At 44.2% G+C, this 15132-nt stretch overlaps 2 protein-coding genes across 2 annotated transcripts in view; both read right to left on the bottom strand.

The window, feature by feature from the left end:
* Positions 1-11891, bottom strand: part of LOC117497699 (xenotropic and polytropic retrovirus receptor 1 homolog) — a 30933-nt gene extending 19042 nt beyond the window's left edge. The window contains exons 1-8 of the mRNA XM_034149704.1: positions 11879-11891; positions 11390-11491; positions 7479-7699; positions 5764-5913; positions 5519-5602; positions 4100-4181; positions 2558-2745; positions 1656-1835 (exon numbers count right to left, since the gene is read on the bottom strand). Coding sequence (XP_034005595.1) covers positions 1656-1835; positions 2558-2745; positions 4100-4181; positions 5519-5602; positions 5764-5913; positions 7479-7699; positions 11390-11491; positions 11879-11891 — 1020 coding nt within the window. The remainder of the gene's footprint in view (positions 1-1655; positions 1836-2557; positions 2746-4099; positions 4182-5518; positions 5603-5763; positions 5914-7478; positions 7700-11389; positions 11492-11878) is intronic.
* Positions 11892-12336: 445 nt separating this feature from the next.
* Positions 12337-14693, bottom strand: LOC117497698 (myrosinase-binding protein 2-like; the record flags this gene model as incomplete). Its single annotated transcript, XM_034149703.1, has 3 exons — positions 12337-12378; positions 13788-13910; positions 14637-14693. Coding segments are annotated over 3 exons (222 nt in total), but the record flags the coding sequence as incomplete, so codon positions are not given.
* Positions 14694-15132: the final 439 nt, after the last annotated feature.

Here is a 15132-nt window from a genome sequence, read left to right as displayed (position 1 = left end):
TAGAAGATAGAATGGGAGGGATGAACCCCTCTCTAATGGTCACACATGCAGAGCACACAGCACACACAGTGACATGTGTTCTCTGCTTTTAACCCGTCCTAGTACAAGGAGTCTAGTACTAGGAGCAGTGGGCAGCTATTGTACAGCGCCCGGGGAGCAATGGGAGTGGGGGGGGGGTGAGGGGGGTGTCTGGTGCCTTGCTCAAGGGCACCACGGCAGGGCAGGAGGTGAACTGGGACCTCTCCAAGTAGCAGTCCACACTCCATATTTAGGTCTGGTCGGGGACTTGAACCGGTGACCCTACAGCTTCCAGTCCAAGCCCCTACTGACTGAGCCACTGCTGGACATCGTAATAGATACAAGGATTCATCACATTTCACAAAATAAACACAGAACATAATGATCTAAGATATTTCTAAATCTTAAGACATGAACATAATATTTCTTAACATTTAAAAGTTATCTCTATATTTTAAGATGATGATGACTTTCTAATCTATTGTATGAGTTTCTGCAAAACGCCCTAATACAGTTTTGTGTTATGGACAAGAGAATTGATGCTGATCATGTTTATTTTTACACTGTATACCCTTTTTTTGAAATTGTATAGTCGTATCATAATTGGTGAAGTTTTCTGTCAGTTATTTGAGCGTTAAAAAGGTGGAAATATGACTTGGTTAAAGGTCCCATGTCATGGCAATTTCTACTGATCATAATTCCATTGTTGAGGTCTACTAACATACATTTACATTGTGCAATTTTCCAAACTCACAGCATCTCTGTATAGTATGTGTATTCACTCTCTGTCCTAAACGGCTTGTTGGAGCTCCTGCCCCCCCTCCTCCCTGTGAGCCCAGTGGCCGTCTGCGAGACAGAGAGACACCGCGGAACTCTGCCTGGGCACACACACACACCCGCAGTCTGGCTGGGAGTTTGTGTGTGTGCCCAGGCTGAGTTCCGCGGTGTCTCGCCGACCCCACACCAGTGAGCCAGCTCACAGTGTCCCGCTCCTCGCAGCAGCGAGCCTCGCAATGTCCCGCTGAGTGTGTGTGTGTGAGGAAGTCCGCGGATTGGGCCAAACCTAACGGATTGATCCATTTGGACCAATCTGCGGAGCCGTTACGTTACGTCACTATAGTCGAAATACGTCACTATACCCAAGAAGTAAACAATGGAAAAAGAGAAATGTCCAACGAGGCGTTCTGGAGCAGCATAGACAGGTATTTTCTGTGTTAGAGTTTTACTCCCTACAGAGTGTACTTTGAGGGTTTGTGACTCTGCAGAAAAACCTTCATAACACACAAGGGGACGGGTAATAACCAGAAAAGCATGACATGGGACCTTTAAGGTAAATTATCTGATTAAAAAGTGGGGTTACTTTTGTTTGAGTAATTGTGCTGCAATTCAAATTTACTCCGTGTTATTACCATATGCAAATCTCCAGCCCACACACTGATCTGTTATCTCACATTGTCTCATCTTGTTTGCATTTATTTTGGTATGGCAGTCCTATAAAAAGCCTGTTTACATCTGACTCAGCAATTCCCTTTGTGTATCCATTAACCCTGACTGTTTGGCTCAGCTTTAATTAAATCCTTCCTTTTACCACGGCCATATAATTGAATTACGCTGCAGTAAATAATCGTGCTACTGACCAATAGCTTGAGGAGCCAGAAGCGAGACTTGTAGTATCCGGTCTTGAAGGGGTTGATGAGGAAGAGCAGCATGAAGCCGTAGAGGATGAGCGGGTTGATCTGCATGGGGAGGTAAGTGTAGTCCGAGTAGAGGCAGGAGAGGATGCTGAGGCACCACAACACTCCCAGGAAACCCGCAATCTGCACAGAAACAACACAAAGAGGTATTAGGAGAAAGCACTTTTTGATTGAAGACACATAGAAAATACATTTGGTACATTGAGGTTCAAAGCTCAAAGGTACTAGTGTTCAGCTTAGTCTCTACTATTGTACATCAATTGATCATCCATACAAGAAGAAAGCACTTTTGACAAATAATAAAAATAATAATAATACATGACACTTATATAGCGCTTTTCTAAAAACTCACAGACGCTTATCATCACAATTAACAAGGCAATCTGAATAATTATATGCAAACCATGTTGTGATTTGTTATTCCAGAGTATAAATCAAACCCTGTGGACATTAGGTATGTTCAGCTGAATGGAATAAAATCTGCATATTTCAGAAAATGCATGATCACTCATTTTTAACTAAAAAAACAAAGCTGTGTTTCTTTATGTATCCCATAAGACTGTTAAACACCTGAACCTTTGAAAGAACATCCATAACACTAATCTGTTTGTAACTTAATACATCAATATTCCAATTACTTGTATATAGACTATTCTGCACTATTTCTACTATATTATATTTTATTTTATTTACTTGCACTATTTTATCTGTGTTATTGTGTTGCTCTGTTGGAGGAGTCTGTGACCTCAGATGTTCATTGACATATCTACATCGTAGCTAATGCACACATGACAATAAAAGCCTTGAATCTTGAATTTCAGAGTAAAAAACGTTCCAGTCCTGACCTCGAACAGGTGTTGGTGTGAGAGGTTGTTTCGGGGGTTGATCTCGAAGATGAGCACGTGGTTGACTCCGGCCTGCCGCCATCCGTAAGTGTTGATGCCCAACAGGAAGAGGAACTGGATCAACAGGAAGCCGCCGCGGTAGATACGCACCAGAGGCCAAACGTTCTCAAAGCGGACGAACACAGCACCTGAAAAAACACAGAGGATGCTTTCATTTGATATATCTCAAACCCTGAAAAGAGTCAGCATTTCATTACTTCCTGTTCCCTCTTCAATGTGTATTTGGTTGTTATCCTGAAATAAGGTGTGTGGTTAACACAAGCTGAAGAGATTTTTATTCTACAACTTGAAATACGTCAGTAAATACCACACTGGTGAATTAAAAAACGTTGGTTGCTAACAAGTGTCTGAATGAGCTTAGCGGTGGTGACGTGAAGTCATGTGACCATGCTGTAGTTCCTTTATAGCCCAACATTAGCCTCCTTTAGCTTAGAGGTGGTGACGTGAAGTCATGTGACCATGCTGTAGTTCCTTTATAGCCCAACATTAGCCTCCTTTAGCTTAGCGGTGGTGACGTGAAGTCATGTGACCGGGCTGTAGTTCCTTTATAGCCCAACATTAGCCACCTTTAGCTTAGCGGTGGAGACGTGAAGTCATGTGACCGTGCTGTAGTTCCTTTATAGCCCAACATTAGCCACCTTTAGCTTAGCGGTGGAGACGTGAAGTCATGTGACCGTGCTGTAGTTCCTTTATAGCCCAACATTAGCCACCTCTAGCTTAGCGGTGGAGATGTGAAGTCATGTGACCGTGCTGTAGTTCCTTTATAGCCCAACATTAGCCACCTTTAGCTTAGCGGTGGAGACGTGAAGTCATGTGACCGTGCTGTAGTTCCTTTATAGCCCAACATTAGCCACCTTTAGCTTAGCGGTGGAGACGTGAAGTCATGTGACCGTGCTGTAGTTCCTTTATAGCCCAACATTAGCCACCTCTAGCTTAGCGGTGGTGACGTGAAGTCATGTGACCGTGCTGTAGTTCCTTTATAGCCCAACATTAGCCTCCTTTAGCTTAGCGGTGGTGACGTGAAGTCATGTGACCGTGCTGTAGTTCCTTTATAGCCCAACATTAGCCTCCTTTAGCTTAGCGGTGGAGACGTGAAGTCATGTGACCGTGCTGTAGTTCCTTTATAACCCAACATTAGCCGCCTTTAGCTTAGCGGTGGTGACGTGAAGTCATGTGACCGTGCTGTAGTTCCTTTATAGCCTAACGTTAGCTTTTTACTTCAGAAATCATAAAGTGGTGTTAACATGTGGAGCGTATCCTGCTGAACTAAACGTGTAAATATCATAAACGTTTGTTTGCCACAGAGATTATTTTCTGCAATAATCCCAAATCACATGGAGAAATCCCATTGTCTTTTTATAGAGAGTCATGCTGCCTTCAGGGTCGGCCTAAATAAATACGTCACGGCAGCACAGGATTTCCTGCTTTTAAAAAAATCTAACATTAAAAAAATTAATGAATGTCAACGAGATTTTTGCTCACCAGAGAGAATGAAGGCGATGGCGAGGATGATGAAGAAGCCGCAGTAAAGTCCAACACGAAAGGTCGTCCAGGCCAGAGCGGGCTGCAGCAGGAAGAGAGCAAACACAGACATTAATAATGGAAAAGACATCAAATAATAACACATAATGTATTGTATTTTACATATTAACACATTATTATGCAACTACAACTCTTCATCAAACACATCTCCATATAGAGCTGCTTTTATCTGCTTGATCATATGTATATTATACACACGCCTGCAGGGTGGACGTAGAGATCAATAGTCACAAAGCACATATATTTCAAAGCTGACAGTAATTAATGCATTAATAACAGTAGATATTACATATGGAGGTAAAGTGCCACTAGCTTCTGAAAGATATCCTGTTCAACATTAAGAAGGCACTTATAAAATCAATGAAAGCCTCTTATGGTTTCTCCTTCTTTCCATCTCCATCCCTCTCAAAACAAACCTCTCACCTTCTGTTTTCAACCTGTACTCACCAGCAGCGTCTTAAAAACAACGATACAGTGAGACTCAGATATCAACGGTGGGATATTCAGAGACATGGAGAGCATACTGAGGTCTTTTATAACTATCCAGTAACAGATGGAGACTAATAATGTCATGATGAGAGTGACAAATATGACACACTATTGCTTCAGTTACCTAATAGATGAGAGTAACACACTTTTGGGGGAAAACATTCGCTGTGATTTGAATGGCGGTAAATACAGATTCTGAAGTTTTCAACAATCACATCAAAAAATTAAGAAAATTATGATGGTCAGACAGACAAACTATTAGAAAATGTCCCTGGAGATCAATGATCTGCGTCGATTTTTTGTTTAATTTAAATAAATAGGGAAATTATGTCAGGCACTGAAACTGAGATTTCTGAGTTTCTTTTACTGTCCTTTTTTCTGTAGAGGAAGCAAAGAAACCGTAACTCTGGATGTATTTGTTATTTGAGGTGCAATATATGACTCAGCAGCTTTAAGACATGAGGACACTATTATTTTCAGCTTCGCTCTGATGCAGTATTGTCCCCCGAAAAGTTGGCGGGCCGTAAATTCGCCAGGAAGTGTCATATGTGTTCCCTATTGATTCAAATTAACACAGATGATGGATACCTAGTGACATTTTTTAACAGTTCGCATGTATGACCATCACAATTGGGCTTCTTGTAGATAAAAAAAAGCGCGTTTTTCTTAATTCTTTTATGTGATTGCTGAAAACTTCTGAATCTGAAGTGTGTTTTCCCCCAAAAGTTGGGCGGGGGCCGTAATTTCTCCAGGAAGTGACGCATGTGTTACTCTCATCTATTGCAGCATCCCTGCCTACTTGTAAATGAACCAAATGACACACAGACAGATGGCGGATAGTACTTCCTGTTGTGTATCAGCTGAACTGACCTGAGCCGCCCCCAGAGGAGGAACTCTGAGCCTCTTCATGGCCTTCTGACGGTCGCCTCCCTCCAGCTCTGTGGTCACGATAGTCTGCAAACACACACAACAACATATCATGAGTTTATCTGTGTTTAATAGTGTGTGTGTGTGTGTGTGTGTGTGTGTGTGTGTGTGTGTGTGTGTGTGTGTGTGTGTGTGTGTGTGTGTGTGTGTGTGTGTGTGTGTGTGTGTGTGTGTGTGTGTGTGTGCACCTCTGTCTCTGAGATGAGCTGAGTGATCTTCTTGCAGGTGTAGAAAGGCGCCACCTCCACATGAGCCACGCGCCAGTCGGCCCCGCGGGGGGTGTCCAGGATCTTATCGTGCTTCTTCAGGATCTTACGGAAACCCGTGAAGTTCAGATTCTGTGGACGACAACGAGGATTCAACAGTTAGAAACTCACTCAGAGATAGGAGGGTTTATTTCATTTCAGACCAGGGGGGAACAATACACTTACTAAAAGAAGCCCTGTATGCTTTTTAGGGATTTTTGGTTTCCTGTATTGTGTTTTATAGGTTTTTGTGCAAGTAAAATCTCTGTGTTCCCTCCAGATTGAGGACTCTTTAAAGTCGAGACTACATACTGATATACACCTGAACATCAGCAGGAGAGGACTCTTTAAAGTAGAGACACTACATACTGATATACACCTGAACATCAGCAGGAGAGGACTCTTTAAAGTAGAGACACTACATACTGATATACACCTGAACATCAGCAGGAGAGGACTCTTTAAAGTAGAGACACTACATACTGATATACACCTGAACATCAGCATGAGAGGACTCTTTAAAGTAGAGACACTACATACTGATATACACCTGAACATCAGCAGGAAAGGACTCTTTAAAGTCGAGACTACATACTGATATACACCTGAACATCAGCAGGAGAGGACTCTTTAAAGTAGAGACACTACATACTGATATACACCTGAACATCAGCAGGAGAGGACTCTTTAAAGTAGAGACACTACATACTGATATACACCTGAACATCAGCAGGAGAGGACTCTTTAAAGTAGAGACACTACATACTGATATACACCTGAACATCAGCAGGAGAGGACTCTTTAAAGTCGAGACTACATACTGATATACACCTGAACATCAGCAGGAGAGGACTCTTTAAAGTAGAGACACTACATACTGATATACACCTGAACATCAGCAGGAGAGGACTCTTTAAAGTAGAGACACTACATACTGATATACACCTGAACATCAGCAGGAGAGGACTCTTTAAAGTAGAGACACTACATACTGATATACACCTGAACATCAGCATGAGAGGACTCTTTAAAGTAGAGACACTACATACTGATATACACCTGAACATCAGCAGGAAAGGACTCTTTAAAGTCGAGACTACATACTGATATACACCTGAACATCAGCATGAGAGGACTCTTTAAAGTAGAGACACTACATACTGATATACACCTGAACATCAGCAGGAGAGGACTCTTTAAAGTAGAGACACTACATACTGATATACACCTGAACATCAGCAGGAGAGGACTCTTTAAAGTAGAGACACTACATACTGATATACACCTGAACATCAGCAGGAGAGGACTCTTTAAAGTAGAGACACTACATACTGATATACACCTGAACATCAGCAGGAGAGGACTCTTTAAAGTAGAGACACTACATACTGATATACACCTGAACATCAGCAGGAGAGGACTCTTTAAAGTAGAGACACTACATACTGATATACACCTGAACATCAGCAGGAGAGGACTCTTTAAAGTAGAGACACTACATACTGATATACACCTGAACATCAGCAGGAGAGGACTCTTTAAACACTACATACGGATATGGCCCAGAATAGGGCCCCTTTAAACCACTAAAACCCACATGTATATATCTGGACATATCAGTGTTTGTTCCTCTAAAGGAGGTGTTATCGTCCTGGTACCTGGTAGTTCTGCAGCAGGATGAGGCTGAGGTAGAACTCGCTGAATGCCAGCTTCAGGTCCTTGATGTTGTGGTGTTTGCAGCGCTCCTCCTGGGACAGGTGGAACATGGTCTTACGTCTCCGCAGGCCGGGCGGAGCGTTGCTCTCGCGCTGAGCGTCCAGAGACGACTGCAGCTCATTCTGCAGCGTGGCTGAGCGACGCTGAGCCTCGGCTAGCTTCTCTGCAGGGAGGGAGCACGAGAACATGATTAAAAAGAGGTTTTAGACCAAAAGATTGAAGTCTATAGTTGCATATGGAGATTAGTCTGCCCTGCTGCTGTCTGTTCCAGGAAATGAAGCGTGGAGACTCTCAGGCTGAGCTGACGTGTAAATGTTGAGAGAGAGGAATCATTACCTGGGTCAGAGACAGGTTAATATACCCAGAAGAGAGGAAAAGAGAGGGCACACACACACACACACACACACACACACACACACACACACACACACACACACACACACACACACACACACACACACACACACACACACACACACACACACCCACACACACACACACACACACACACACACATACATACACACACACACACACACACACACACACACACACACACACACACACACACACACACACGGTTTTCTCTACATGTTAGTGACAGTGATCCTCGGATGAACACATGTGAGCAGCTGGAGGCGTGAGAATGTCCTGAGCTGTAGATTAAATCTGAAGACGAGGTGACTCTTCACAACAGAGTTCGTGTGTGTATGTGTGTGTGTGTGTGTGTGTGTGTGTGTGTGTGTGTGTGTGTGTGTGTGTGTGTGTGTGTGAATGTGAGTGTGAGGCTAATGGACCATAAAGGGGCAGGTGTGGGGGGTCAGGTTTCACTGGTGAGAGGGGAGTTGGGAAGAGTCTGTCCTTCCTTTAGCTTTTAGGAAGATATTCAATGGCAGTCTGCAAAAATGTATTTTCTTGTGCCTATTTTACCAAAGGGTCTTCATCATTTTCATGCAAAAGGTTTGTAAGTGAAAGAGAGACAAATAGCGACAACCTTTCCCAAAAGAAACCCACTTAAACACATCGGTTATTTTCAACTTTTGAATAAAAATAACCTTTTAAAACATGATCAAACAATCATTTGGTGCCCCTGAAACCCCCCTGGTGAACACCACTGGTAGATCTAACCCGTGAAGATGGAAGTGTTGTGCAGCTTTTAAAAGTCAGAGGACTCTTTCATGCTTTTTTATAATGCTAAGGTATTTAAATAGAATTAGGTAGGTGTAGCTAACCAGTTTTTCAATATAGATAAGTGCAGCACGGTGATTTAGCACAAGCTAGCTTTTCTTTTCACTTATAAGCTGATTTAAGGTCCCTTAAATGTTGGATTTGGATTACTTGGATGTGTTTTCTTATACACATTTTGATTTCTGAATAAAAATACACTTTCATGCAGTAACTCTTCGGCCCCCTGTTGAAGACCCCTGGTTTTCTTTAACTCATGAAGAAGGAGGTCTGCAGGATTTGAGCGCAGCGCAGCTTTCAGAGGTCAGAGACCCCTTTCAGAGCAGAGAGCCTTATGCATAGTCAGCACACCATCTATCTGCCACACACACACACACACACACACACACACACACACACACACACACACACACACACACGGTGAGTGGCATCAGATAAAGAGTGTACAGTCTGTGGAGGGTAAACACGATGCTGAAAGCAGGAGATGTTTTTATGAACAACACAGCGCTCACACACTGATGAGGATCTGCTGACCACAGATTCAACATGCAGCGCTGAGATCAACATTACAATAACATCTATATGTATCTGTTTTTATTCATATGCACAGACTCTGACATCAAATATTTACTTTCGAATGTAAAAAATCTAAAGGCTCACAACTCAAGAGTGATAGGTTGAGCACTGATTCATATTTTTCATGCAACAGATGTCAGAAAATGTGTATTTGTTAGCCTCTATAATATGTAGATTAAGTCCTGCCTTTTTCTATTTAACATCATATTAAAGTGAGAATGTTTGAGCTTTGGACTTCGAGAAACAGGGATGGACGATTTTCACTCATTTCTGATATATTAAACTGTTAAATATTGTGTTTTCCACAGATTTTCTCATTACTTTCTTGGAAGAAGACGACGAATCAACTTGATGTACTGAACACCAAAATGTACTGATTAGTCATATCATTGATCAAGGGGCGTCGTACATTAGAGTGTATGAGTAACCCACAAACACATTTTTACTAGGCAAAGGAATGTCCTCTGCAGCAGGAAGCTTCTGGACTTTCTTAATAATGAAAATATGTATAAAACGTAAGGGTCAAACCTTCAGTGTTTCGGTAAATAAACCCCCCCGCTAACAAGATCTGTCATGATTTATATCTGGTTTATTCACTGACATGCATCTGCCCGTTACGTCTCTTTGAATACACTCTATGGTTATGATGTCCCATCATTAAGAGCTGGGACGATCTGTCCAGTTCACCTTGGACCTCAGCTGACCTGCAGTTCCTCTGACAGCCTGTAGAGGATGTCATCACACACACACACACACACACACACACACACACACACACACACACTCAAACACACACACACACACACACACACACACACACACACACACACACACACAACCCAAAAACTACAGTGTTATGTATGCTAGTTAAAAACCTAAGTCCCTTACTTCTGCTCCATGCAGCATACTGTACTTAAGACGTACAATGAGAAAATAAGAGTGCAAGACACATAATGGTGCAAGTAAATCCCAGTTATAATGGAATATGCACGTATACAGTATAATGAGAATGTACATGTAATACAGAACAGTAGAACAAATACTGTTTACTGTGATACTGCCCTTCTGGAAGCAGAGCAACACCATGATGTTTTATGGCTTTCATCTCAGGTTACACACACACACACACACACGCACGCACACACACACGCACACACACACACGCACACACACACACACACACGCACGCACACACACACACACACACACACACACACACACACACACACACACACACACACACACACACACACACACACACACACACACTGATCCCTGAAATACACCGCGCCTCAACACGACAACCACTGGCGACTTCAATCACACCAACACAAGACACAACGTAAAGAGAGTACATCATGCAACAACTCTGAAATATATATATTGTTTAAACCTGATAGCTTATGCCATGTATATTAACATTTAAAATATGATTAAACGCCACATGTTGAATGTTGAGGCAATAATAAGGTAATTAAATAAGATTTAGGATGCAGAAGGAGGGTTATTGCAAAACAAAATCAACCAAATATTGAAATAAAAAGGTTAGCATAGAGTAAAATCTCCAATAGTAGTAGCTTATAGCAGTAACAGTCTTTATATCAATATATTATGTTACACCATATGTAAAATGTTGATGTTTTATACAATGTTAAAGTTATTTAAGGTGATTTTGGAAAGCTTATTTGCAATAAATCATAAAGTATTTTGTTTATATTAAATGATGGTTTGGAATTTGTACAGGTTTTAATTACATACTTAATTCAATAGTCTATTTAACTACGATCTCAATTACAACACTTTAACGATTTCACAAAAACCATAATCTAATTATATATAGTTGTTCACTTCTGGAGTAAAATAATGCAACGTAGAAAGAATAAAATAAAACGTAAGGTGGGAAATAAGGGAAAATAAGAAATAAGGAAATAAAATAAAACGTAAGGTGGGAAAAAGCTATTATTGAATCTAAAAAATGACGTGTATAGGAAACATAAATATACAAAAAAGGGAATTCAATCAACATCTGAAACGGCCCTTCATCCTTGATTTCACTCATGAACCGTTATGTTATAAATAAAGTAATAAGTACCTGAGTAGAAGGTGTTGATTTTCAGCAGCTCCTTCTCGCAGGTCTGGAAGAAACGCTCCTCAAACTTAGCGTAGTATCTCTTCACCGCGTCTTCATCTGTGACTGGAGAACAACAACAGAGACAGAAACTTAAACCTGATGCATGATGAAAGGCATGTAAACATTAATAGCACTGCTGCACTTTAAGTCCTTCTAGGTGTCAGGCTTTTAAACGTTTATCTGTACAGAGACATCAACACCATGCTTAAATTTGATCAACAGCTTCCTGTCCGTCTGTCTGCACTCTGCCCAAACCCTGCACGTCTTTTTTCAGGACATAATAAGGAATACAACAGCTAGAAAATGTAGATAAAGTGAAGAAATGTTAGCACTTTACTGTAAAGCAGCCTGTGCAACGAGACTACACTTATTTCACATTAGAATATCACCATATCTCATATCACTAAAATATAACATCCATATATTCCCTGGCTCTACGGTGTGCCTCACATGTTATTTCCATGATCAGCTGACCTTCTCATCACTCAGACCCGTGTCTAAATGTCGAATAAAGACCTCAGAATAAAGAGAGCAGTGTGTGTGCAGGGTAAAGGTGATCCAGTAGTGATACAGAAGCGGTGGCAATTATATAAAGTGAGGCCTGACTGGACGCAGAGGTTTTTCTATTCAACACGGTAATAAGAAAGTGACGCCGCAGGCAGCAGCTTGTCAATATCACTGTTTCACACACACACACACGTACACACACACACACACACACACACACACACACACACACACACACACACACACACACACACACACACACACACACACACACACACACACACACACACACACACAAGCGCTGTGATGAAAAGGTGAGAGAAACTTTAAAGTCCAACAGTTTAACAAGAAAAACAAATGAGAAACCGCCTCCACCAGCCGTGAAGATAATCAATTATGAGTTAATTAAACTGCGCTGTGCAGGAGAAACACTGTGAGGTGTTCTGTAGAAGGACACATCATAAAGGAACATAAAGATCCTGCAGCAGACGAACGAGACAAAACACCCTTCACTCATCGTTAGATAAAGGAATCTAAGAAGTGCCCATTAAACATCCAAACAGGATCATTATGGTGAATACAAATGGGAAATAGGACGACATTATGGGAGAAGTCTGTAGAGAAGAACAAACATCCACTTAGCATCAGCAGTGACCTCGCAGTACAACGATTATTGTACGAGAAAGGAGAGCAACCATTCAGAAAGACGTTTATCCTGCATGTATAGGAGCTCAAAGCCACTTAAATACAGCGCAAGAGAAGAAGAAAAGTCCAGGTTATATAGGAGGACAATAAAGCTACTGCAAGAGGAGGTGAAAGAAATGTAGACTGATGTGAAAAATGTGAAGGTCGATTGCTTTTGTCGTGTCAAATGATCATATAATCATTTAAAACATATAGTCTTATACTCTGATTGCCCTTTACTCTGTTAAATTGTATTTGTAGTCTTGTATGTGTTTAACAGAGACATATGTTTAGGGTTTATAGGTGGATTTGCAAATGGGTAAGAACTAGGGGGTTTTATGGTTTAATGATGGGATGTTTACAAATGCCTACAATTATTTATGGGACCAGTTGGCTGTTTCCTGTCATGAATATGTAGCGGGACTGTAAGCTGTGTTCTGGGGGCAGAACTTCTTTATCCTAAGTAGCTCTGTTCCTGCATTTGAGATCGATTTCAATTGTATTACTTTAGTTCAGTCAGACAACTCACGTGTTTCTTAATATGTTTATTAGAAGCAGCATATAGTTTGGGTTTGGCGTCTAGGCTCGGGCCTCATCACTCCACAGATTTACAAAGAACATTGAGTGATGATTAGATAACTATCCCCCCCGAGCCTACAGATGGGAGCTGGGGTGGAAGCTGGGGTGGGAGCTGGGGTGGAAGCTGGGGTGGAAGCTGGGGTGGAAGCTGGGGTGGAAGCTGGGGTGGAAAGCTGGGGTGGAAGCTGGGGTGGAAGCTGGGGTGGAAGCTGGGGTGGGAGCTGGGGTGGAAGCTGGGGCGGAAGCTGGGGCGGAAGCTGGGGCGGAAGCTGGGGCGGAAGCTGGGGCGGAAGCTGGGGCGGAAGCTGGGGCGGAAGCTGGGGCGGGAGCTGGGGCGGGAGCTGGGGTGGAAGCTGGGGTGGAAGCTGGGGTGGAGCTGGGGTGGTGGTGGGGTGGAAGCTGGGGTGGGAGCTGGGGTGGAAGCTGGGGTGGAAGCTGGGGTGGAGCTGGGGTGGAGCTGGGGTGGTGGTGGGGTGGAAGCTGGGGTGGGAGCTGGGGTGGAAGCTGGGGTGGAAGCTGGGGCGGAAGCTGGGGCGGAAGCTGGGGCGGAAGCTGGGGCGGAAGCTGGGGCGGAAGCTGGGGCGGGAGCTGGGGTGGAAGCTGGGGTGGAAGCTGGGGCGGAAGCTGGGGCGGAAGCTGGGGCGGAAGCTGGGGCGGGAGCTGGGGCGGGAGCTGGGGCGGGAGCTGGGGCGGGAGCTGGGGTGGAAGCTGGGGTGGAAGCTGGGGTGGAGCTGGGGTGGTGGTGGGGTGGAAGCTGGGGTGGAAGCTGGGGTGGAAGCTGGGGTGGAAGCTGGGGTGGAAGCTGGGGTGGGAAGCTGGGGTGGTGGTGGGGTGGAAGCTGGGGTGGTGGTGGGGTGGAAGCTGGGGTGGAAGCTGGGGTGGAAGCTGGGGTGGAAGCTGGGGTGGAGCTGGGGTGGTGGTGGGGTGGAAGCTGGGGTGGAAGCTGGGGTGGAAGCTGGGGTGGGAGCTGGGGTGGAAGCTGGGGTGGAAGCTGGGGTGGAAGCTGGGGTGGAAGCTGGGGTGGAAGCTGGGGTGGAAGCTGGGGTGGTGGTGGGGTGGAAGCTGGGGTGGAAGCTGGGGTGGAAGCTGGGGTGGAAGCTGGGGTGGAAGCTGGGGTGGTGGTGGGGTGGAAGCTGGGGTGGAAGCTGGGGTGGAAGCTGGGGTGGAAGCTGGGGTGGAAGCTGGGGTGGTAGCTGGGGTGGAAGCTGGGGTGGAAGCTGGGGTGGAAGCTGGGGTGGTAGCTGGGGTGGAAGCTGGGGTGGAAGCTGGGGTGGAAGCTGGGGTGGAAGCTGGGGTGAAGCTGGGGTGGAAGCTGGGGTGGAAGCTGGGGTGGAAGCTGGGGTGGAAGCTGGGGTGGAAGCTGGGGTGGTGGTGGGGTGGAAGCTGGGGTGGAAGCTGGGGTGGAAGCTGGGGTGGAAGCTGGGGTGGAAGCTGGGGTGGTAGCTGGGGTGGAAGCTGGGGTGGAAGCTGGGGTGGAAGCTGGGGTGGTAGCTGGGGTGGAAGCTGGGGTGGAAGCTGGGGTGGAAGCTGGGGTGGAAGCTGGGGTGGAAGCTGGGGTGGAAGAGGGACGAGGTGCGTCACGTGTTAATGTATCATTGGTGCCCGAGTTGACTGCCTGAACTAGCTCGCAGGCTTCGCCCCATTAATTATAACAATAGACAAACATTGTCCATTAACCATTTATCAGTTTCTCTCCCCAAAAGCTTTTACCTACCTGCTATAACTAAGAGGCAACACATGCTGTGTGCTTGTTCTGGAAGTGTCTTTCAAGATTAGATTTTCTTGTGTTTTGTTTATTTCTCCCAATATATCAAGCATGCAGGTAAGTCAGCATGTTGTCAGTAAAAGCAAAGGAATCTAAACACGCACAATAAACGTTCTATTTCCTAAGTGTTCCTAACCATTACATGGAAGGATATGATGCACATACGTTG

Source organism: Trematomus bernacchii, unplaced genomic scaffold (assembly GCF_902827165.1).
Source record: "Trematomus bernacchii unplaced genomic scaffold, fTreBer1.1, whole genome shotgun sequence".
In the NCBI taxonomy this organism is placed as follows: domain Eukaryota; kingdom Metazoa; phylum Chordata; class Actinopteri; order Perciformes; family Nototheniidae; genus Trematomus; species Trematomus bernacchii.
Note: the sequence above shows the minus strand (reverse complement) of the source record. Positions and strands in the feature narration are given on the sequence as shown.